This window comes from Camponotus floridanus, unplaced genomic scaffold, assembly GCF_003227725.1.
Source record: "Camponotus floridanus strain SB8 unplaced genomic scaffold, Cflo_v7.5 scaffold8, whole genome shotgun sequence".
Classification (NCBI taxonomy): domain Eukaryota; kingdom Metazoa; phylum Arthropoda; class Insecta; order Hymenoptera; family Formicidae; genus Camponotus; species Camponotus floridanus.
This window is the reverse complement of record NW_020229849.1, coordinates 1574320-1600410: the sequence shown is the minus strand read 5'-3', so window position 1 is coordinate 1600410 and position 26091 is coordinate 1574320. Positions and strand designations below refer to the sequence as shown.

The 26091-nt window shown below is 30.2% G+C and overlaps 1 protein-coding gene and 1 non-coding gene across 2 annotated transcripts; both read left to right on the top strand.

Annotated features, from left to right (window-relative positions):
* Positions 1-546: 546 nt before the first annotated feature.
* On the top strand, positions 547-618 carry Trnap-ugg. Its single transcript has one exon. It is a non-coding gene; the product is annotated as a tRNA-Pro (tRNA).
* A 1141-nt stretch (positions 619-1759) lies between these two features.
* LOC105250825 (solute carrier organic anion transporter family member 5A1) lies at positions 1760-21852 on the top strand. Its single transcript, XM_025414246.1, has 14 exons — positions 1760-2049; positions 15153-15639; positions 16906-16959; positions 17930-18035; positions 18608-18824; positions 18946-19089; positions 19269-19484; positions 19563-19670; positions 19762-19995; positions 20135-20677; positions 20761-20950; positions 21011-21199; positions 21314-21465; positions 21560-21852. The coding sequence occupies exons 2-14, from the start codon at positions 15227-15229 to the stop codon at positions 21850-21852; spliced, it is 2859 nt and encodes a 952-aa protein (XP_025270031.1). The 5' UTR covers positions 1760-2049; positions 15153-15226.
* The last annotated feature ends 4239 nt before the right edge of the window (positions 21853-26091 follow it).

The following is a 26091-nucleotide window of genomic DNA, read 5'->3' as shown; positions in this document are numbered from 1 at the left end:
TAAATGATGTTGAAAAAAAGAAAAAAGAGACACATAAATAAATAAATAAATAATAGCGTGAAAAGAGAAAAATACTAATACTTTTATATAATAAATTATTATTACTTAAATTATTTATAGTTCTATTTATATTATTGTTATTTATATTATTTATATTATTTATATTATTTATATTATTATTTATATTATTTATATTAGAGGGACATATGTGTTACCCTCTGAGAACATTCGTAGACATTGGCTTTGTAGTTCATGTCCACGTTTTTAATGTCCACAGAGGGAGTATCGCTTCCAGGGAGGGAGTATCACCTAAAAACGAGTCACGACATCTCTCAGTCTTCTCTCTGATGTTAACATTGATTATCGTGTGTAGATGTGCTATATCGTAAATTTCTATCCGTATAAAAAGTTTCTTTCCTCTTTCAACTGTCTTAATATTCAAATAATACTTAATATACTTATAATGCTTTCCAGATACAATTCAAAAATTCAAATTTTCTATTGTTCTGTATCGAGTCTACCTTTTCTAACAATCAACAGTCATCAGGCCTCTTGGTCTAGGGGTATGATTCCTGCTTTGGGTGCAGGAGGTCCCGGGTTCAAATCCCGGAGGGGCCCTGTTTTTTTTTGTAAAAATAATTTATATTTTTTTTTATACAATCATTATAAAAATTATTATACAAAATAAACTACTAATAAAAATAATATAAATGTGTAAAAAAAACTGCAAAATCATCTTCTGTCCATCTTTGTTTATAAAATCGACGCTTTTACGTACAGTTCATAGTTATAGTTATTATTCAGTTATAATTAACTATCTTAATTGACTTTTTAATTTGCAAATTATCGGAAAAATGTAATTTATTTCTTATCTAATTTAATTTATCTCTTATCTCTAGTTACTAGCACGCTGATAGAAATATGTAAGATAAAATGTGATGTAAGACAAAAATATGACCCGAGCATGCCAAGTTTTTGTAAGTCGTTTTGGTCTTAATTTTTTTAGTTCCAAATTTACTTGGAACTTATTTTTGAAAATCATTTTCATTTTGTCGAGAATCTAATACATAAATGTAAGATTGAATTTGTGACAAACATTTCAAATTACAAATCCCTATCAATTCCTTCAATGTACTTGGCTAATTAATTATTGATTTCATATTTATGTTTTGATTTTTTTTAGAAAAATTATATATATGTTTTGAGGGAAAATTTTTATAAATCATTTATTACAAGAGTCATTTTTTATTAAACGTTTTGTTACATAGGAGGTGGAATATTCTTTATGTACTTGGTCTATTTTTTTTTAATATAATTATATAAATAATAAAATTACATATATTTTTTGAGGGAACATTTTTAGAAATTATTTATCATAAGGGTAATTTTTTATTTATAAATTTTGTTACATACAAGATGGAATATTCTTTATGTACTTAGCGTATTTTTTAAAATATAAATAATAAAATTATATAAATAATAAAATTACATATATTTTTTGAGGGAAAATTTTTAGAAATTATTTATCATAAGAGTAATTTTTTATTTTTTATTTATAAACGTTTTGTTACAAGGTGGAATATTCTTTATATACTTGGCGTATTTTTTTTTAACCTTGGTAAGGTTTTTTTCGGAGGGATAAAAATCCGAGAACGCGTGCATTTTTCTCGCGTTTGAATGTCGCGCGTCGCGACGACAGCGCCACCGTTCGGCGCAAGGCAGTAGCGCGGGGGGCGCATGCGCGAGCTCCTCGATGGTCGGGCAAAAACACAGCTGGTCTATGATCCTCGAAGCGAGCTGACGGTCGACCGACTATCAATGTGATTTCCGCGAATTTCTACCGATCTGTCCGGAGTTGGCCGGAGCTGGCCGGAGCCTGGCCAACGTACACGTTCCGGGGAGCCTAGAAAAATTCGTCGATCGCGATTATCGCGTGGTGAACAGTGCGGATGTGCGATGTAGCCTGGAGAGGAACGCGGGTCAGCACGAGGATTTTTCGCTTTGGCCCTGGATAAACAAAAGAGTGCCCCGTCTCGACGCATTCCTTCCGTAAGTTTTCCGCGCCTCCCACGCTTAAATAGCCGCGTTCGCGGGCGAGATTCCTTTCTAACCTTTTGTTCGATTGGACTCATCGGCGGGATTTAGGTCGCGTGACACGAGATCCCGTTTTATGAGTCTCTACCTCGGGGCTCGAGGTCTACCGCCGCGGCCGCGATGCGTCATGCCAAAAATTCCGAGAAAAGTCGAGGAAGGATAGTTCGCGCGTGACAATCCGTGCTCGAGAAATGCCTACCGAATTTTTGCGTCGCATGAGCGCGATTGTAAAGGAACGTCGGTTCTCGGGCTACCCTTTAACCTCATGTTTTTCAACCTTGCGCTGCATAAAACCCCGCTGTTTCGCGAGCTTATCTCGAGCGTTCCGTGAGATACGATATGCACTTGGATCTTTCCCTCTTACATTAGAATATAGTTGAAGTAGCACGTTTAATTTCTCTGAAGCTTGCTGGGGAATAATTTTAATTTTTTATAGATAAAAAGCTGTTATCTCGCTATAACTCGTTTCATTTTATACGATAATCAAGAATAATTCACGAATTAAATCTAATAAATTGAAGAAAAAAAGATGCTTGCTGAGGAATAATTTATAATTTTTTTATAAACAGCTGTTATCTCGCTATAACTCGTTAAATTTTATACGATAATCAAGAATAATTCACGAATTAAACCTAATAAATTAAGGAGAAAATAAATTAAAAATAAATTAAAGAAAAAATAAATTGAAGAAAAAAAGACGCTTGCTGGGGAATAATTTATAATTTTTTATAGATAAAAAGCTGTTATCTCGCTATAACTCGTTTAATTTTATACGATAACTTAATCAAGAATAATTCACGAATTAAACTTGATAAAGGAGAAAATAAATTAAAAATAAATTAAAGAAAAAATAAATTGAAGAAAAAATAAATTGAAGAAAAAAGACGCTTGCTGGGGAATAATTTATAATTTTTTATAGATAAAAAGCTGTTATCTCGCTATAACTCGTTTAATTTTATACGATAACTTAATCAAGAATAATTCACGAATTAAACTTGATAAAGGAGAAAATAAATTAAAAATAAATTAAAGAAAAAATAAATTGAGGAAAAAATAAATTGAAGAAAAAAGACGCTTGCTGGGGAATAATTTATAATTTTTTATAGATAAAAAGCTGTTATCTCGCTATAACTCGTTTAATTTTATACGATAACTTAATCAAGAATAATTCACGAATTAAACCTAATAAATTAAAGAGAAAATAATTTAAAGAAAATAAATTAAAAATAAATTAAAGAAAAAATAAACTAAGGAAAGACCTTGCATATCCTAAAAAAAAATCGAATGTCTCACACACACACACACACATATGTACATCATAAATATACATGTACTGAAAGTTTTACGTATAATTCTTTCTGTGTATATATATATATGTTGAATATAATTATACCGTTGCAATAAGTGAGAGAATTTCGATATGATAATTATTAAAAGAGTTGTTTTTCAAGATGAAAAAAAATCAAGAATATTTTGAATAATATATTTTGCTTAAATTTAGAATGTAAATTTTTACTTTCCCTGTTACGAAGCTGTTCTCTTTCTCAGATAATTATGTGCATGATAATTCTATTGAACAAACATCATTTCATTAGTTACGTGTTTATCTCAGGATTTCAAGCCTTCGACGTATGTAAAACGATCGCATGTGTGTCTCCAAATAAATCGACAAGACTGGAGTAATTATCCGAAAATTTCCCGAAAGAAAAACTTATCTTGGTAGTAATAATGTATTACTCGCGTGTATTACGAATTATATCTCTCTTACATGCAAAGACGATGTAACCGCGCCGATCATTGCAGCATTAATTGTTATGCCAATTAACATAATTGGCCCACGTAAGCATCCATTAAGCTAGGAATAAAATATCCCCCTTTATTGCAGCGTATATTTACGCACCAGTAAATCGAAAGAAATTAATCACCAGTTTTAGGAACTTGATACTATCTGGCAAATTATGCATACTAGCTAAATTAATATACTTTTTTCCTCAAACAGTCGCATATTTCTATAGATTGCGATCTAAAATTATCGTTGTACGCGGATCATTATTAGCCTCACGAGACATCCCTCTTGATTTTGTAACCTAACTCGTCTTGGAAAGTTTCGATTATTGCCATTAAAATTGAAAGTCACGTATATAGCTGCACGTTTCTTGAGCAGTCGTTTCATTATCGCGAGTCGTGACAGTTACGTAATCTACGTTTCTCGTAGACGAATGTGAGCTGTGTTTCTTAATTTTTCGATTGTCGAAAAATTTGACATATTTGTTAAACCGGCATGTCTCGGCTACACTGAGGGAAAAATTATCTTGAAATAAACAAATTTTAGTCAACTCAAGAAAGCTATTTATTCGGTGGGTACTAATCACGTATTTACTTGTATTCAAAACGTCTGTTTGCTTAAGTTAAGTATTTATTTACATATGTTTAAAAAAATATAATTTTTAATTAAATATTTTTATATTTTAAGTTAAAAAATATTTATTAAAATGCATTTTTTATTCCCGAAAATTTAAAATTTTAAAAAATAATATATTTAATTTAATAAATTATAGTATATATTTTACTAAAATAGTATTTAAATATAAAAAATATATAAATGAAAATAATGTACTTAATATAACATGCATATTGAATTAAAATAAAATGCTTTTGCTTAAATTAAATAAACAATTCCTTCCATTTAAAACAAAAGTTTTAAGAAAATAAATTTATTTGATTTAAAAAAATTTTTCCCTCAGTGTACGTAAGGAAATAATAACGTTTTTTTTCCGAAGCGGCAATATTGGAATTGTACCGCGACAGAAATCATCTTGTTTAAAATTACATTTCAAACAGTGGGAGAGATTCCGAGATGTGTATCGCGATAAAATTTGCAATAGAGAAGAAACGGTAAAAAATGACGTAAAATTCACACGAAGTGAAATAATGTATATATCTCTCTCTCTTTCGTATATCTGATATCAAAATATTAATGCGCGCTTCTCGATTAAATGAAATGAAATTCTTCCGAGCCCCACAAGAAATATTCCATTGAGTTTTACGTTTTTACACATTTATCGTGGTAATAAATTTGTTTATCGACCAGCTAGAATATTAATATTTATTCCATTTATATCTCTGAATCGACACTTCGGACTTTCGATACGATATATGCGTATGTACGCACATTTGAAAGTGCAAGTTTGCGATAATTGACAACTTCCCCGTTCGAGTGTAAAACGAGGATAAAGTCACACGTGCGACATCGCTTATCGAGAATATTTTTTATTTGTAATTTTCCTCCACATTTCATAATCTCTCATGTTGTGACGTGATGCAAGCTACTCGAAAATAAGCTCTCCATTCGTTATAGATCCATTCTCGTTAGGTTCGTGCTGTCTTCTCGGCATGAGGCCTTTCAAGTGCGTATATAAGCGAGAACCCACGCGTTGCGTTGGATCTTTATTTGGGTCTGGTTATAAAGTATGCTCGAGTGACATTTTGCAGAGAGATAATAGCAATTTGAATTTTTCTTTTTACACAGTAAAAAATAAAATGTTAATATGACATTTTTCCCAGAAAGTCGACTCTAAATTTTAAATTAACTCATTCGTCGTATGTTACTTCTTGATAAACTAAAAATGTTAAATAATTGACAATATTTTACATTTATTTTTGTTATTGTGACTTTAAGTGTAATGTAAAAATAACATACAAATTAATTAAAAATTACATCAAAAAATAGTTACAATAACTCGTAAAAATTATTGTAGGACATTAACATATAATAGTAATTATTTTGGCTTAAATTATTTGTAATAGAAACATTTGATTTTAGTAAATTTGATTATTTTGTATGTCAAAGTTTTCAAAATTATTTGAAGATTTACTTAAACTTTTCTTAGAATGTTTGAGACATGTTGATTGTTTAAAATAATGATGTCAAAAATACTCAAAATAATATTCCATTTCTAAGAGGCATATACAAAGTGTCGAGTTATGAAGTTGACATAAATGTAACACATGTTATAAAAATTATAAAAATAATAACACACAAATAAAAATGTTATAAAAATTATAAAAATAATAATACACAAATAAAAACGTTATAAAAATAATAACAAATTGTTATATGTTAATTTTACATTGAAGTACTAATCAAAGTGTGGTAACACAAGAAAATTTTAACATATGGACGCACAATTTTTTACTGTATATTAGTTGCCATGCACGCTTTTACTTCTCATCAAGGTTAATTTATAAATGAAGTAATTATATATCTATATATATCTATATATCTATATAATATATTCTAAGAATGAGTATAGCGAAATCTTTCGTGACGTATCGGTTAGGACGTAGATTTGCCTGGCACCATCAAATCACGATCAGAAATTAACGCTGAAGCAATATTATACAAAGAACTTTTTGGACGCCATCCAGTATCATTAAAATTTCTTAATAAAACACATGTGTACGATGGAAAGATGAGCAAAGACAGAAATACGTTACTTGAAATATTGAAACTGAAAAATTGCTTTTCGATCATTCCTATGACGTAACAAATATAAGAAAGTAAATATAATAAGTCATATAATAAAGTAAATATAATATAATAAAATTATATAATAAAAAATGTGAAACTCGTGTATAATTAAATTTTATTTGTTAAATCTTGAAGATAGAAAAAACATGAAATTTTCATGATTCAAATCGATTAAATTATGACACGTGTCATTAAAGCAATAAATTTTTTTTATTCGGATTGTGATGAAACTCTTGTAGAGAATGCAAGTGCGCACGTATTAGTCATTATTATAAGATTGACTTATATAACTCGAATCATAATATCGCATTCTATTTTTCTGCATTGCAGTACACATTTATATTGTTACCTGATTTCAACGTCAAAACTTTACCAGAGCACGATACTTTCGTCTGCATAAATGATTATATAAGATATTTAAATATTGTAAAAGAGAGAGAGAGAGAGCCCAAAATGCCAAGCAGATTGTACAATAATATGGATCTTTCACTTATTATAACATATACTTACACGCATAAACACACACCTGTACGTGCTTTCTTTAGCCAATGAACATTCTATCATCAGACCAGTAGTTAAATGTCATTAAGTCTCGAGCATAAAATATGAGCAAGCATCTGAAAAAAAGCTCATCGGTTCTGAAATGTAGGGCGTATCATGCTTTGATCAGGCTGATCTGTACCTAGATTCTCGCTTTTGCATTCGACAAATAATCTACTGTCACGAAGGTAGGCGGTGTGCAATGGTGAATTGAAGTTTCACGTGCCACGATCTGCAATATTGTAATATCGCGTAATTCAATAATCTGAAATATATGGCCTATAAATCTGTCTAACACAAATTCACGATAAACCTCGTATTCTATTAATAGAAATTAATAGAAACAAACGCAACATTCTTTTCCAAAATATTTGAATACACGAATTCTTGAAAATAATTAAGGATGTTTTGTATATACAATCCCAGCAAAAAGTAGCTGAAAATCAATATTGACGAATATATTCACTTTTCGTGTATTTTGAGTACGAAATTGTGTGGATTACAATTTGATCTTAGCTACAGTGCAGAGATGTATTTTTTAATATTTTGCGTTTTTATTGAAATCTTCCGAATTTTGTTAATCGAAATGATTAACTTTTGGCAGAGAATTTCGCCTTGTGTCAGATACATAGTTAATTTCATTGAATTATATTTAAAATCTTTTTAACTAGTTAGTACTTGTATGATATTATTTGACCAAATATTTGCTCTGTATCCACACTTTTGCAAATTTTAAACAAATTCTGAATATTATTTCCATGTGTTTTTGTCATTTGAATCGACAAGGTTATACGTTTCCCATAAGAACACATGTTAATTCGGTGCAAATTAAAATCCTTATAACTTGTGAATCAATTTAAAAATTATACTGAAGATTCTAAACATATGTAAGGACATTCTGTACAATTTTCATGAAATTCTCAATATTTTGAAAATAGGTACAAAACATTGTACAAACATTCTTAATGGAAATGATCAACTGTTGGCAGAGAATTTCGCCTTGTGTCAGATACATGGCTAACTTCATTAAATTATATTTAATATCTTTTTAACCAATTAGTACTTGTATAATATTATTTGGCCAAATATTTCCTCTGTATCTAAACTTTTGCATATTTTAAACAAATTTTGAATATTATTTCCATGTGTTTTTGTCATTTGAATCGACGTGGCTATACGTTTCCCATAAGAATACATGTTAATTCGGTGCAAATTAAAATCGTTATAACTTGTGAACGCTTTAGTGAATCGATTTCAAAATTGTACCGAAGATTCTAAACATATGTAAGGACATTCTGTACAATTTTCATTAAATTCTCAATATTTTGAAAATAGATATAAAACATCCTTAATCGAATTGATTAACTTTTGGCAGAGAATTTCGCCTTGTGACAGATACATGGCTAACTTGATTAAATTATATTTAATATCTTTTTAACCAGTTAGTTCTTGTATATTATTTGGCCAAATATTTCCTCTGTATCTAAACTTTTGCAATTTTTAAACAAATTTTGAATATTATTTCCATGTGTTTTTGTCATTTGAATCGACGTGGCTATACGTTTCCCATAAGAATACATGTTAATTCGGTGCAAATTAAAATCATTATAATTTGTGAACGCTTTAGTGAATCGATTTCAAAATTGTACCGAAGATTCTAAACATATGTAAGGACATTCTGTACAATTTTCATTAAATTCTCAATATTTTGAAAATAGGTATAAAACATCCTTAATCGAATTGATTAACTTTTGGCAGAGAATTTCGCCTTGTGACAGATACATGGCTAACTTGATTAAATTATATTTAATATCTTTTTAACCAGTTAGTTCTTGTATATTATTTGGCCAAATATTTCCTCTGTATCTAAACTTTTGCAATTTTTAAACAAATTTTGAATATTATTTCCATGTGTTTTTGTCATTTGAATCGATGTGGCTATACGTTTCCCATAAGAATACATGTTAATTCGGTGCAAATTAAAATCATTATAACTTGTGAACGCTTTAGTGAATCGATTTCAAAATTGTACCGAAGATTCTAAACATATGTAAGGACATTCTGTACAATTTTCATTAAATTCTCAATATTTTGAAAATAGGTATAAAACATCCTTAATCGAATTGATTAACTTTTGGCAGAGAATTTCGCCTTGTGACAGATACATGGCTAACTTGATTAAATTATATTTAATATCTTTTTAACCAGTTAGTTCTTGTATATTATTTGGCCAAATATTTCCTCTGTATCTAAACTTTTGCAATTTTTAAACAAATTTTGAATATTATTTCCATGTGTTTTTGTCATTTGAATCGATGTGGCTATACGTTTCCCATAAGAATACATGTTAATTCGGTGCAAATTAAAATCGTTATAACTTGTGAACGCTTTAGTGAATCGATTTCAAAATTGTACCGAAGATTCTAAACATATGTAAGGACATTCTGTACAATTTTCATTAAATTCTCAATATTATGAAAATAGATATAAAACATCCTTAATCGAATTGATTAACTTTTGGCAGAGAATTTCGCCTTGTGACAGATACATGGCTAACTTGATTAAATTATATTTAATATCTTTTTAACCAGTTAGTTCTTGTATATTATTTGGCCAAATATTTCCTCTGTATCTAAACTTTTGCAATTTTTAAACAAATTTTGAATATTATTTCCATGTGTTTTTGTCATTTGAATCGACGTGGCTATACGTTTCCCATAAGAATACATGTTAATTCGGTGCAAATTAAAATCATTATAATTTGTGAACGCTTTAGTGAATCGATTTCAAAATTGTACCGAAGATTCTAAACATATGTAAGGACATTCTGTACAATTTTCATTAAATTCTCAATATTTTGAAAATAGATACAAAACATCCTTAATCGAAATGATTAACTTTCGGCAGAGAATTTCGCCTTGTGACAGATACATAGCTAACTTGATTGAATTATATTTAATATCTTTTTAACCAGTTAGTACTTGTATAATATTATTTGGCCAAATATTTCCTCTGTATCTAAACTTTTGCAAATTTTAAACAAATTCTGAATATTATTTCCGTGTGTTTTTGTCATTTGAATCGACATGGCTATACGTTTCCCATAAGAACACGTGTTAATTCGGTACAAATTAAAATCCTTATAATTTGTAAATCGATTTAAAAATTATACTGAAGATTCTAAACATATGTAAGGACATTCTGTACAATTTTCATGAAATTCTCAATATTTTGAAAATAGGTCAAAATCAAACATCCTTAAATAGTGCTTTATTTTTTTTTAACTGGGCATATTAAAATCTATAAAAGAGAAATAACGAATCAGTGAGAAATCAAAATATCGCTCTGCGGTATCATGCGGTGCGGCTCCTACAAATGTAAGGGTAAAAGGGTGACCTAGTGGCCGAGCTATCGCGAGGAACTCCAAGACCTTCCAGCACGCGAGGGATCGTTTAATCTGCGCTCGAGGATAGATGGATTCCTCGACAGTTTAGGCCGTATCGCTACTAGGATGGGGTCGACTTGGTCATATCTACTACCTACCTCACAGGTTCGATCGATTCTCGCGAATGAGGCGCCCCGCGTACCGCAACATTCATTTCCGCATTTATGCACCCGAAACGGGAAATGAACCCCGTTAATTTAAGGATTTGCCGCCATCGATTATTAGCTATTCTTGATTGGAGCCAAAATAAAGGCAGCAAAAATATCTTCCTCTTGAATAAACAAACTCGGATATATTTTGACACAACATTTCAATACGTATGTCAAAACATAGCTTTAAAATGTAAAAAAAAAAAACAAATTCAAAAAACCAAAAATTTTTGTGACGATGCTATGCAAATATTAGCATCAGTGGACAAAGAAACGAGCTGTCTGAAACGAATAAACGGTCGAAAATCTCCGTATAACGGTACGTACTCTAGTTCATTGCACCTTGGTTGGTGTTTGGCAATTCTGGTGCACAGCAATTCGGTGTGCTGGAATTTACGAGCGTAATGAGTTATTTGGCTGTAAGCATGTTAGGATTGTTTTCGCATTCAGAGATTCGGACTCACTCGACGAAATTGAATCTCAAGTGTTTCCGATTGAATACAAAAGGAAATATAAGATAAATTTGTAAATTAAATATTTTTTTTTTTCAAGTATAAACTCTGCACTGCTCATTTGCGATCGATAATCAGGCTTTATCAGAACTTCTTCCGAAAGCGGAACATTCCGTGCGTGACAAATGCTTAGCAATATATGTATTTATATTTCGCATGTGTTGGAGATAACATTATCGCACGGGTATCGTTAATGTCAAAAGATATCTTATTAAGATAATAAAGTTATTAAAATAATAGATAACGAATGAATGATAATTTATTTGTGACTGAATATATTTTTAATTGTATGTAATAATTATTTAATAATAAATGTAATAATAATTTATTCTTTCTGTTGAGTTGTCTGTATATTGAAGAAGATAATTTATCAGCAAATATTGGATTCTGATATTAAAACTCAAATATTAACTAATTTAACACTGATTTAATTCAAATATTAGACAATTATACAATAATATTTATTGGCGAATTATTATGATTCTCTTATGAATAACAATTATAAATAAATTCTATTCCATTGTTAATAAATCGATTGCCATTTACGGCTTCATTCTTCGAAAGATACGTAATCTGAATGTAAATTGAAAAATCAAATCATATTTATGGCTGTTTTAAACCATATTTCAATATGTAATTAATACATGTGGTACATATTTGCAGTTTTTTGTTTGTTTATGTAAAGAAGCTTCCAACTTTTCGAGGGGAAAAATAACGAACAAACAAAATTGCGTTTCAATAAATCCTAAAGTTTTGACATATGTGTATATTTGTGCATACGTTATATATATTCTTTCTTGTTTAATTTTTCAGCTGGATTCGATTGTCAGATGTTTTACATCAGTGTGCTTTCTTCTAATTTTTCTATTTAATTAATATAATCTATTTAATTAATATAAATCTAATAATTTACCTATTATAATTTATCTATTATTAATTAATTAATTAATTAATTAAATTAATAAACGGAAAAGCAGTCTTACATTATAGAGATGCACAGTGAAAGATTAGTCTGTTGTTTAGCTGAGAGATCGATCTTCTATGTCTCCCTGCTGTAAACAACTCGTCCACGTGTAGATAGATCAGCCACGATCTTATGGTATCGACAGTACCCTTGACTTTGAATTTGTCGATCTATACTATCCGGCCATATACTCCCTTCAATTTTTCATCGGAACGAAATCAAGGACGCATGTAATCGATAATCTAAAAAAAACATAAGAGAGTAGCGCGGGAGTTTGCACGCTTAAGCTTACTTTGTGAACGGAATACGATCGTCAAATATCAATCGATAGTGATGCCATCTAATTATTATTCGAGAAATACAAGTGTATACAATTTATAGATACATATTTAAAAAATCACAGGACAAATATTTAATATCTCGAGAGAAAATTTTTAATTTCCGCATAAAAAAGACTATTTTTTGTATTGAAAAAATAAATAAATAAGTAAATTCCAGAATCCCTCCTACGGTTTTCCTTCAATCATAAAATTGATGAAAGGAAGTTTACTTCTTTACTTATTTATTTTCCAATCAGAAAAATAATCTCTTTGATGTGCCACAAAATAATACATAAATAGGACAAAATGGAAGGAAGTGTATAAATATAGTATAAACATATATTTATTGAGAAAGAAGAAATAAAAAAGCAAATCGCAGAAAAAAAAATTTAAAATTTGAGTAATTATTTGCCTGATACATATTTAATATATGCAACTGAGCTCATAGATTTGCGTGTGTAAAGTGAACTCCTGGGTCTGACGTGTCTGTTTCCAATTTACATTCGCTGATAATTAGCGATATACTCGTTTTTTTTTGGATTAATAGTGTCAAATTTTTTTAATAATTTTTTTATGGAGTGAAGCCTATTAAAAAAATTCGGTCACTTCTATGTAAATCGAAAGAAAAACGCTTCTAGAATTCAGGAAAGTTCATCATTAAAATTAACCAAATTTCAAAACAGTTATTTTAAAATATATAACATAGAAAAAATATGATGGATTATTTGATTAAAAAATGAAAAATTAAACATGTTTTTCTTCTTTTTCCGAGGATTATTAATCTTTTCTATTTCTTTAAGTTGATAATTATATGATTTATATAGAGTTATTATATATGATTTATTTATAGAGTTGTTGATAAGATAAAATTACGGAAACGTCAGTAGTACCTGACAAAAGAAACCTGAATAATACACCAAGTTCTCCCAAACACAATAGAGTAATTCACTTGATTGGACCAAGATATACACAGTAAATATATTGCATATAATCATAGTAACAGTTATTCTTTAGTTAACTTTATCTTGTAAAGATGATATCGAGTTTGCTGGGATAATTGTTCACGTTGCCGAACGGCCCTGACCTTTACGGAAGTGAGTTTATTGAACCGTTGGATCTTGAGATGTCAATGGATCATACGACTTTATAAAGTCTAGTCGACTTAACAACGAGTCAGCTTTCTTATTATATATCTCTTTATCGGTCCAGGAGCGTGTCACTGATCCCAAAGAAAAAACCAACAATGTGCTATCGACATTCTGTATATATTATACATGCACTGAGAAAAAAATCTGATTGCATTAATTAGAATTTTGGTAGATTCAACCAGTATGTCTGTTTAAAAATGGACGAACCAGAATTCTTGTAGGAATTACCAGATGAATCTGATTAATTTCTTCCTGTTAAATTTATCAAATTTTCTGGTTAATAGTACTAAACTTCTGAATTCTGAACTCCAACACGATTATTGCATAAATTCAATTCAGATTATTGATTAAATTATTTTAAGTTTAGTTTGTTAGAAATTAAATTAATAAACAGTGCACTGAGAAAAAAACCTGGTTGCACTAATTAGAATTCTGGTAGATTCAATCAGTATGTCTGTTGAAAAATGGATGAATCAGAATTCTTGTAGGAATTACCAGATGAATCTGATTAATTTCTTCCTGTTAAATTTATCAAATTTTTTGGTTAATAATACTAAACTCTCCAGCACCAAGTCGTCTAAAATTTTTTCCATCTAATCTCAAAAGTCTGTTTAATGTTCTGAATTCCAACACGATTATTGCATAAATTCAATTCAGATTATTGATTAAATTATTTTAAGTTCAGTTTGTTAGAAATTAAACTGATAAACAGTGCACTGAGAAAAAAACCTGGTTGCACTAATTAGAATTCTGGTAGATTCAATCAGTATGTCTGTTGAAAAATGGATGAATCAGAATTCTTGTAGGAATTACCAGATGAATCTGATTAATTTCTTCCTGTTAAATTTATCAAATTTTCTGGTTAATAATACTAAACTCACCAGCACCAAGTCGTCTAAAATTTTTTCCATCTAATCTCAAAAATCTGTTTAATATTCTGAATTCCAACACGATTATTGCATAAATTCAATCCAAATTATTTAATAAATTATTTTAAATTCAGTTTGTTAGAAATTAAATTAATAAACAGTGATGCAAGAGGATGCAGTTCAAACACACAATCAGAGAGCTAGCGTTCTCTTACTGCTCGTAAGAGAAAAAAAATATACTTTGGATTTAATGTTAATACTAGTTATTTATATACATTTCATGGCAAATATTGAATACGAGTTAAGTTAAAAGTGCCAAGCAAAGAAATTAATGTAACAAGAAATTTTATGGATTCAACTACAAAATACTAATCAAATCCTTATAGTAAAATCTATTAGACGTTCTAGTTATAAAAAATCGAGTCTTATCATGATAACTAGAAATTCTTGTTTGCTTTAACCAAAATGCCTTCAATCATGTACGTCTTGTTAGTGCAATCAAACGATTTTTCTCAGTGTATAATTATATAAATAAAAGTGCGCCATTATAATATAAATAATTAATAATTTTCTGTTACAGCCGACAAAAAATGTCAAACTCGTAATATTCGACTCGTAAAGGACGCTAAAGAAGAAGAGGTAGATGACAAAAAAATGGCGTCTACCAGCGGGCACAAGAGAAACGGCTCCAGCTCGAGCATGTTTGCGCACAAACGCACCGAATCGGGGGGTGGTTTCGTCGGTTACAAGCGAACCGAGGGTGGTCACAAACGTGCCGAGAGTATATCCAGTGCCTTTGGCCACAAACGATCCGAGAGTGGCCATAAGAGGAACGAGAGCAGTAGCGGTGTTTTCGGTCACAGGAGGTCCGAATCCGGCAGCAATTATCATGCCGGTCATCGACGAAATGAAAGTATGTACGCGATGACCGGTCTCTACGCTGAAAGCACCGGCACTGGTACCGACGATACTGCGGATCCGCTGCAGGCGACCAACGGCAGACTAACCCACGACACCGTCATAAGGTGTCACAGTAGAAATCCAAGTTCCGGCCTTGTGGATCATAGGTGAGCGGGGAACTTGGCCTTTGCGGCCGAATTCTTTACAAGGATGATTCCCGATCAAAATCCAATCAGGCGATATAATTCTTAATGATATTCGTTAGCCTTCTCTTTCTGTCTCTTAATAAATAATTCGCTGAAGAAAAGACATCCCTCTGATCGTATTTTTACTCTTAATTAAGTAATCTAATTCAAACGATATGTTTCTTCACACTTGTCAAGACTTTTAAAGTATCATTCTTTGTCTTTCAAAGTTGAATCTTTGTATTATTTCACACTATTGTGTCGCGCGAAATGTATCTAATGTAGTTATCGCCTCGGTAAGGCTTTAGGAAATGATTCCAGTACATGGCCGCAAATGCGATGAAATTGCAATTATGTGATCGCGAGAGACGGAAAGTGAAAGCACGTGGTGACCATGACATATTTTGCTGTGCGTCAAGTAGGATTAGTCAGATCACTTCTTCCTTTTTTTTTTATTACGATTATCGCAACACATTCTAGTTGTTCTACACAGAGAAAAATATCATTCTACTGCCAAGAAAAATGATTACTCAGTTTATTTTTCTTTTTTTAGGTAATAGTTTTCTTCAGAGAATATATTCTTGATAATAATCTTAAAATATATTCACCACAAGTGTTAGAAAATCTCATTATCATGTACTCAAAAGAAGAATTTATTTTCTCTTCAAGAATATTGTAAAGTTGTATTTAAAAAAAAATCAAACTTACTTTATGTGGTAAGCAAACCAAATTTTTCTTTTAATTTAATATTCTTGACTAAAATACCGCAGTTACTAAAATTCAGAATATATTTAATTAAATTTAATGCTTCTGATGAACTTGTGATATATTTGCGGATATACAAACTTATGATATACTTAAAATAAATCATATTTACTTGAATATAGTATACATTTTTCTCTGTATATCATTTTTTTACGCAGTGGAGAAAGTTTCTAAGAATTTGTTAAACAGGTATGACGAAAATCTCTTCGTCGTGCGCCAATATAACCGACGAAAAACATAACGTCGGAATTTATTTTTACTTTCACCGCCGAAAAAGACATTACAAGAGCGCAATAACGTTCATTCCATCGCTTGGTATAATTTAGATGAAGATGTAGCGCGCTTTGTTATACTTATCGCACACAGATAGTTTAATTCTATCTATGCTATCACAGTTAACGTCACAACTGATAACTTCTACACGCCGCTCCATTATAGCACCGTGTATTCATGCTTTGTTTTCCTCTTCCTATTATTTTTCAGAGATTTTATCATCAAATGTCACAGCAGGAATCCAAGTGCTTCTATGGTGGACAGGTAAAGTTGATATTATTATTCTGCGATGCGTCCAGTGCATTTATAATACATACACAGTAAAAAATAAAATGTTAATTGTAACATTTTTCACGTGTGTCAGAAAGTCCACTCTAAATTTTAAGTTAAAATAACTCATTCGTCGTATGTTATTTATTGACAAACTAAAAATGTTAAATAGTTGACACAATACTTTACATTTATTTTTGTTATTGTGATTTTAAATGTAAAAATAACATACAAATTAATTAAAAGTTACATGAAAAAATAGTTGCAATAACTCGTAAGAAATGTTGAAGACATTAACATATAATAGTAATTATTTTAACTTAAATTATTTGTAATAGAAATATTCGATTTTGATAAATTTGATTATTTTGTATGTCAAAGTTTTCAAAATTATTTGAAGATTCACTCTAACTTTTCTTAGAATATTAAACTGACTTTGAGACATGTTGATTGTTTAAAATAATTATGTTAAAAATACTCAAAATAATATTCCATTTCAAAGAGAAACGTATACAAAGTGTCAAATTAAGATGAAGTTAACATAAATATAACACATGAAAAAAACGTTATAAAAATAATAACATATGAGTTATAACATATGTTAATTTTATATTGAAGTACTAATCAAAACAGGGTAACACAAAAAAATTTTAACATATGGATGCACAATTTTTTACTGTATTGTTATCTATTTTTATCATAACACGTTATAACGCTTGTTTGAAAAGAAATTGTATCTATGCTTATTGAGTAAAAAAAAAAAGTGACTATTTTTGTCTTAGAACGTATCGTCATTTGCATACATTAGAATGCATTATAATTTTGCGTTTATAATTTTCTCTGATTTCATTCACGTCATAATATGACTTGGTCATAATTTCGCGTTTTTTTTATCGTATTTTTTTATTTGCCGAGTCTCGCCTTTTTAAGACGTTCGCTTGCTCATTGTTTGATCTTCTTTCAGAACGGAGAAGGAGAGACCTCAAACTCCGCCGTTTAATCCGGATTCCAAGGACTGTGGGATTCTAAGTTGTAGGCCGGCCTTCATTCAGAGATTTGCCGGAATAAAGGTACGCCCATTCAATACCTGCCGCACAGTTATTCGAAAGAAAAAAAGAACAAAACATTCGCAAAGCGATATAACATTACTTAGAAATAATATATTATTATATAAGCAATCTCTTTCTTTTTTTTTCTCTCTCACGAGTTCATGTCAAGAACATTGTCACACTTAAGCGGTGAGTGCCGCTTCAGTTTATACGGTACCTATCTACGCGGATGTACAAAGCAAGTCTTGTGACTCACGCTCACGTTTGAAAGGATACGCAAGATAATTAAAACTGTACATAAGAGACTCGATTATAACATTTTTGATACATTAGAATTTTGCATAAATAAATTCGTGGCACTCGATTTTTTGAAATATGACATGTTTATAGTTATTACAATGATATCAAAAATCTATGTTATGATGAAAACATGATAAAAATATGGAGAGACTCTACTCACAAGGATTATGTCATCTTAAAATATAGTACGTCTATTGCGCAAATGTATACTTCCTTGTAATTTCCAAGTATTCCATGACACATGCTGAAAAATTATATTGATTCATTTACTTTATCTATCATGATGATTGCAGGTGTTCGTATTTCTCCTGTCGTTCCTTGTTACGTTGCAACAAGCGCTTAGCTCAGGTTACATCAATTCTGTGATAACAACCATAGAGAAGAGATTTGAGATCCCGTCCAGCCTTTCGGGCGTCATTGCAAGCTCTTATGAAATCGGCAATGTTATCACTGTCATTTTTGTCAGTTATCTCGGCAGTCGCAGACACATACCTGTATGGATAGCGATCGGTATGATCTTGATTTTACTTAAAAAAAAAGACCGATCTCTCTCTAATGCAATTTTCACACATCTAAGGGGGTACTAGATGTTGTCTAATTGTATTAACTCGTGATTTTTTTCATGATTTAGGTGCAGTAATAATGGGACTGGGATCGATGATCTTTATGGTGCCACATTTCACAGCAGAACCAAACTTGACGACTACCGCAAACCACTCCAATTCAGATAATATCTGTCGCGGTGTTTCATTACGTGAACAAGATATGGGTTTGGGTAAGTATTTTTACATTTCAGTTGTTTGCAATTTTGTAAAAATTAGTATTAATTTTTAAAGTAACAGTATGTGCACATCTTCCTATTAAAGTATATACACATCGCCCTATTAAGGGAAGAAAGCAAAAAGAAAATTTGTTTAATTAAAAATTTACTTGGAAATGTATCTCTCTTCACAGGTCGACTTTCATCAGGGTTATCTTCACCTCCCTTAGCACCACACAATAACATAAGAGGTGATAATTGTATACAGGGATCTCCGTCTACAGCCGGACCTGTTATGCTATTTGTACTTGCTCAGTTACTATTAGGATGTGGAGGTTCTCCTTTATTTACTCTTGGTACTACTTATATAGATGATCATGTGAGACCAGAAAGTGCATCTTTATATATCGGTGGGTCTTTTATGTTCATTATATACAAATATTTGTATGGATAAATAATACATTTGAAATTTTAATTTTTTTCCTTAGGTTGTATGTATAGTATGGCGGCCTTTGGACCGGTATTAGGTTTTCTTCTTGGAGCTTATCTTTTGTCTTTCCATATGGACTCGTTTTCTGGAACAATTATAAGTATCGGTAAGAAAAATATTTTTCGATATATTCGTTTTGTATGTTTTTTTTTTTAAATTTTTTATCTTGGAATTTATACATGATATAAATTGAACAGATCCTGGAGACCATAGATGGGTTGGTATGTGGTGGGGTGGATTCCTACTTTGCGGATTACTTCTCATTTTAGTAGCGATACCTTTCTTCAGTTTTCCCAAAACTCTCCAACGCGAGAAGGAAAAGATACGAATTATAGAAAAAAATAAAGCATTATCGCAAAAAGAAAAAGAGCAGTCAAAAGAACCTAAAAAGGAACCAGTAAATGATAGCGGTTACGGCAAGGATGTTAAAGGTAAATCATTATTAATCAATTATATTCAAAATTTCTTTAATAAATTTGTATTAATGCGGTAAAACATGATAAATTAGGATTAAAAAATCTTGAATATTAAGAAATTAATAAACCTTTAATATTATTTTTCTTACAACAGATATTCCACGAAGTATGTGGAGGCTTGTTTGCAACCCAGTCTATGTTGTAACATGTTTGGGAGCATGTATGGAATTGGTGATTGTATCTGGCTTTGTAGTATTCTTACCCAAGTATCTCGAAACTCAATTCAGCTTGGGGAAGAGTCAAGCCAGCATCTTTACGGGTTCGGTCGCTATACCAGGCGCCTGTATTGGAATTTTTTTTGGCGGATGTATGCTCAAACGTTTAGAATTAAGACCGAAGGGCGCAGTGCAATTTGTTCTCGTCTCAAATGTAATTTGCCTGGTGTGTTACGGTCTGCTATTTTTCCTTGGCTGCGAGAACGTAAAAATGGCTGGGACCACTATTCCGTACTTTAACAGTAGTACAAAGGGCCCTGAACCCTTTCAAGTAAATCTTACTGCCGCATGCAACTTTGGTTGTGAATGCCGTATGACGGATGTCGAGCCGGTTTGCGGAAACAACGGTCTGACATATTTTAGTCCATGTCACGCAGGTTGCACTGCCTTTAGTTCCAAGTCCAATTTTACAAATTGCGCATGTAAGTCTTTGTCGCACATCGATATTTTCAAATGATTATCTCCAAATATATATTGAAAGCTTTTTTTCTTTTTTGTTTTCTAGGCATACATGGCAATCTAACTATGTTACCGCCAGCTGCTCCAGAATTTGCAGAAGTAACCGTTGTGCCCGTAGCAACCGCTGGTCCTTGTATTTCACCATGTAGAACTATATTTCCATTTTTGATTCTTCTATTCTTTATGACATTTATTGTTGCCGTAACTCAAATGCCTTTGCTCATGATAGTATTACGGTAAGTAGTATCTTTATACTATAAGTGCTTTTTTTATATACTAAATTGACTGTTTTATAGGTCCGTTTCTGAAGAAGAAAGATCTTTCGCTTTGGGTATGCAGTTTGTAATCTTTCGGTTATTTGGCTATATACCGGCACCGATACTATTCGGCAATTTAATTGATTCTACATGCTTGTTGTGGAAGAGCACCTGTGGGGAAAAGGGAGGTCGATGCTTACTTTACGATATCGAACAATTTAGATACAGGTTATATTTTTTTGCTTTAATATATATATATATATATATATATATATATATATATAATATTTTTTAAATATTTATTTTTATTTTTATGCAAATACTCATCGAGTATGATTTTAGATATGTCGGCCTATGTGCTGGGATAAAAATTTTAGCTTTAGCGCTATTTTTGATCGATTGGTGGCTCGTAAGAAGAAGAAGACAAATGGAAGATCAACCACCATCTTTCACTGTCAATGAATTTGTAGGCTCAATCATCAGTCTAGATAAACGTAAGTAATACGTAGATAATTAGAACAATATATTTTAATTTCAATCTATTAATGTCCAGCACGATAATAATTTATGATATGAAATGTTGCGCAGTATTTGAAGAGAAACCACACCAGAATATAGGGGATGGTGATGCGACTTTACCGAGTTCTGAGATTGCAACACCATCCTCTATCTCGTCGCCCACAGAACCTACAAAATCAACGAATCTCGAAGAAACAGGGTCGTCGAATCAAACACAAGGTTCAACCGAGACGACAAATCGCTCAAAAAATATGGAAATTGAAATTCCCGATACGAGGCAAGCACCACTTGCTGCACAAGAGCAAGATGTTGAAATTAAACCTTCAAGTGGTATAACCGAAAATCGCAATTGCGATGTTTAATGTTTACTTTACATTAGAAATTATAATAAATATATTAAATTAATGATATGTATAAATTTGTGACAAATTATATTTATTTGTTTTATTAGCTAATGGATTTTATCTGAATAATATAGATTTGCTTATCCACATATCTACATCTTGCATATTAAAAAATATAGAGCGGCAATATAACAATATCCGCGAGAAGAAGACAAAAGTTCATATATGATATTAACATATGTTAGAAAATAATATGAATTATTTAAATTTCTTCTTATATAGATTTATTATTCAAGGTAACATACATAGATATATTTATATAAATTTATTATTCATTCAAGTTATTATTTATTATTCAAGGCATTCAATCTATTATTTATTATCCAATTATTCATTTATTAATTTGTCACAAATTTAATTATATGTTATTTTTAGGAAATATAATATAATAAATATAATATTAGAGAATGAATTTTTACAACAATCGTGTGTGTGTGTATGTGTGTGTGTGTGTGTGTGTGTGTGTGGTGTGTGGTGTGTGTATTAATAAATAGATATGTATAACGTATAAATGTAGCGTTTAAAATGTACAATCTTGAAATTGTATTATTCATTGCACATTTAGATTAATATTGTTGCTATGTGTATCGTTAATGAGAACAGATATGAGCAAAGGATGGAGAAATGCGGTTAAATTTCTATTGTCGTCCGTAAGAAATCATGTAAAGTAAGCCTTGCATCATTGCAAGAAAAGGCCAACGTAATGACGTAAATGTAAATACGAAAATTCCTGCCTTAAAAAAATACAAGACTATAGACAAATGTATATTTAAAAATAATGAACTAAGTACCATACATAAAACTAACGATCTAACTATATCACTAGTGAAGAACAAAAGTTACAATTTATTTTATAACTAGAGTTAGATTTCTCGAAACCAATAGTCAATTTAGCGTAGGGAGATAAATAACGAAAATTAGAGCATAATGAATTACGAGTAACTTCTGTTATATTCTGAATAACGTATTGATTTGTATCTTATATTTTTCTGTAGATGCAATTGTAAAATTGCGCATTATTAAGTTGCACATATGATCTCTTATCTTTTGTTTCCTTTTATTCTTCTTTTTCAATTTAATCAATTTTTTATTCCGTAACTTTTCAATAGAATTTTATAAAGTATGTTTCTGAAGGAAAAAGAGGAAAAAATGGACACATATAAGTCATATATATACATATATCCTGTATGATACAAATGATGCTTTCAATCAACGAAGATGGTATTTTTATTTGCACATTGTGGCTCGGTAAATCAAAGATTATAATTCGGATTAATATTATTGCTTTGTCTTGAATAATTGTGACTTTATGCAGAAAATTCACTCTGTACGGAAAGTCTATTTGCTTCGTACCTGACAATCTCTTGAATAAATTTCGATATACATGAAAAGAAACTATATAAAATTACTCAGGAATGAAATTCTATAGAGGGTAGGGGGCACCTTTAATTTAACTCAAAATAAAGAATTCTCATAAATGCGAGATACATGCCACACACAAGAATGCAAAATGAAATTATAGTATAAAAGAAATATGAGTGTTGTTTTGCTGCAAAATGGAATCCTAAAACATATGATGTGAAATATTTTAGAGTACTGAGCCCTAAATAAACCATAAATCGATTTAATTACAATTGCTTTTTGCCGATCAATTGGGATACTTCTTTATATGCTATCTGCTTTGATGATAAATACAGTCAATAGTTGTGCTTTTCGATAGAAAGAGAAGTTTATGCAATTTTATTTGCTAGACTTGTTACTGTCAATTTTTCAAATAGTAATACATATTATATTTTAGAAGCAAAATTTTCAGATTTAATATAAACTTCATCAAAGTTGACCGTTCGTATCAGTTTGGCGATAGCGATGATCTCCATGCACGCGTACGCGTTGCGTGTGCATGCGTGCGTGTGTATGTGTGTGATGCGTGCGTGCGTGCATGCGTAGTATACATCTATATTACATATATTATATATATATTATATATATTATATATATACCATATATATAATAGATGACTATATATTATATATATATATATATATATATATATATATATATATATATAAAATAATTAAACACACATATATCTACTTTGTGATATAAATTTCTTCCGAACGGTAACCTTTGAAGAAGCCTGTAGAGAATAATACCAAGTGCTGTGAATAGAAGGAAAAAATATATATTAAATCAAATTTAATTCAATTAATATGTCGATAGGAAGGGATGCGGATTAGCATCAGATCTTATCTTAAGTGACTATACTGTAAATAGCTAATGATTTATATTGAGAAAATTTGAAAGAAGAATTACATCACAATATAATCTTATTTATGAGGTTGCCATAAAACGATATTTCTATGTATATGAAATGAGAAAGAAGATGAAGACGAAACGTGTAATCAATTTTAAAGAATATATCATAATATTTGCGTGTAATCTATAATTTATATATGCATAATTTATATTTATAGACTTATAACAAGGTTACTTAAATACTTTTTGTAAGAATTTTTCTTTCCTCTTTACATTGATGTTTTTAGATAATGATGTAATATTAATAATTCTTATGATTACCGAATTTTTGACTGTATCATCAGTTTCAATTTTCGTAATTATATTTTCCTTTAGCCTCACGATCAACATTAGTTTTACAATTATTATAGATTGTATTACTATTATTATTATTACTATCACTCTTATGTTATTATTAATATTACAAGTACTATGATTACCACACACACTATCACTATTATTGCTAATTATCGCACTATAATTTTAATTTTATAAGCATTTTTTTTTCGTTTGGTTTAACCCATTTTATTGCAATCAGTAAGATTCCTACATGTAACATTCCGGAGCGACGATAAATAAAATAAATCATTTTATAAAAAAGATATATCTCTATGCGCGCGCAAGTGTGTGTGTGTGTGTATGTGTGTGCGCGCGCGCTTGTGTCTTAGCATAATTACAAATGAATGATCGAGTATTTACTAAAGTTTGTAGTATGTATATACATACATACATATTACATTCAATTGAAAAACTGTTATGTAAATACGATTATTACAACAATGTAAACTGCTTATATAGATAATGTATTTTTTGTAGGGACCATAATATATGAGCGAAGTATATACTGTTATAAAATTAGTATTAATAATACAAACTAATAATGAATTCTCTGTCACATTTGTGTGAAAGCAATATGCGATTACTCGAGATAGGAAGGTAGCGAAAAACAAGAAAAGTCAAGGTCATGAAAATAAATATTATTTACACTTCCCTTTGAATCATCTTCGATAATTATAATTGTCTGAATTAATATTGTTTTTATTAAATATTGATTGTGTAAAGCAAGATAGGATACGTGACGAGAAATATTAAGTAAAGAACATAAACAGTGCGAAACATTTTAGAAATTTAAATCCAGAGAATTTCTTTTTGCTTAAAAACATAGAATGAGAATATCGCAAATTGAGATTTGCCTTAAAATAGAAAAATTAAATAACTTTCTCTCTCTTTTTCTCTTTGTCGCCTTCACCCTCCTTTTTCTTATATATACATGCGCATCCATCACGAATCCAAATATAAGGAAAAAATTATAATAATTTAATTATGTATTAAAGTGTTGTTCTTTAATCGGAATATACATGTGTTAAGATTTTCGCAAAAAAGTTTCGTTGTATAAAACACGTTGATTTTTGTTGTATAAAACGATTGATTTTGACGAATAGCAAATACAGAGATCGATTAAATTGCAATGCATTTTCTTATGATATAATTCTAATGTCAGAGAAATTTGGAAGATGCACTTTTTATAAAAATGACCTTGTATTTGCGAGATTTATAAATCGTTCTAAATTTCATTTTCTCATAAGGAAAATTCAGATTTCATATTTTTTCCGAAGCATTATTTAAATAAAAGGGCGAATCCAAAGAAAATTATAATTTTTATAATTGAATTTTTGCTTAATTTGAAAAAAACAGATAATCGCAATGATTGATATCGCTCTTTATTTGATTTATTCAAGTCTAATTTGTCTGAGATACAAGATATATACAAACAATTTATTTACAATGAATAAGTTTCGAAAACTGTTCATTTGGAATTTTTCAGGATATTTCCCTTTGTGCATTTTTGGAACTTAATAAATACTCATTTTTTCCAACGCACTTACAACGCATCTCCATTAC

Excerpts from the sequence above, each read along its gene's own strand:
- LOC105250825 (XM_025414246.1), top strand. The coding sequence starts at position 15,227 with ATGGCGTCTACCAGCGGGCACAAGAGAAACGGCTCCAGCTCGAGCATG. Across the intron at positions 19,996-20,134 it reads TTACGGCAAGGATGTTAAAG|ATATTCCACGAAGTATGTGG; the intron begins GTAAATCATTAT and ends TTCTTACAACAG. Across the intron at positions 20,951-21,010 it reads TTGCTCATGATAGTATTACG|GTCCGTTTCTGAAGAAGAAA; the intron begins GTAAGTAGTATC and ends ACTGTTTTATAG.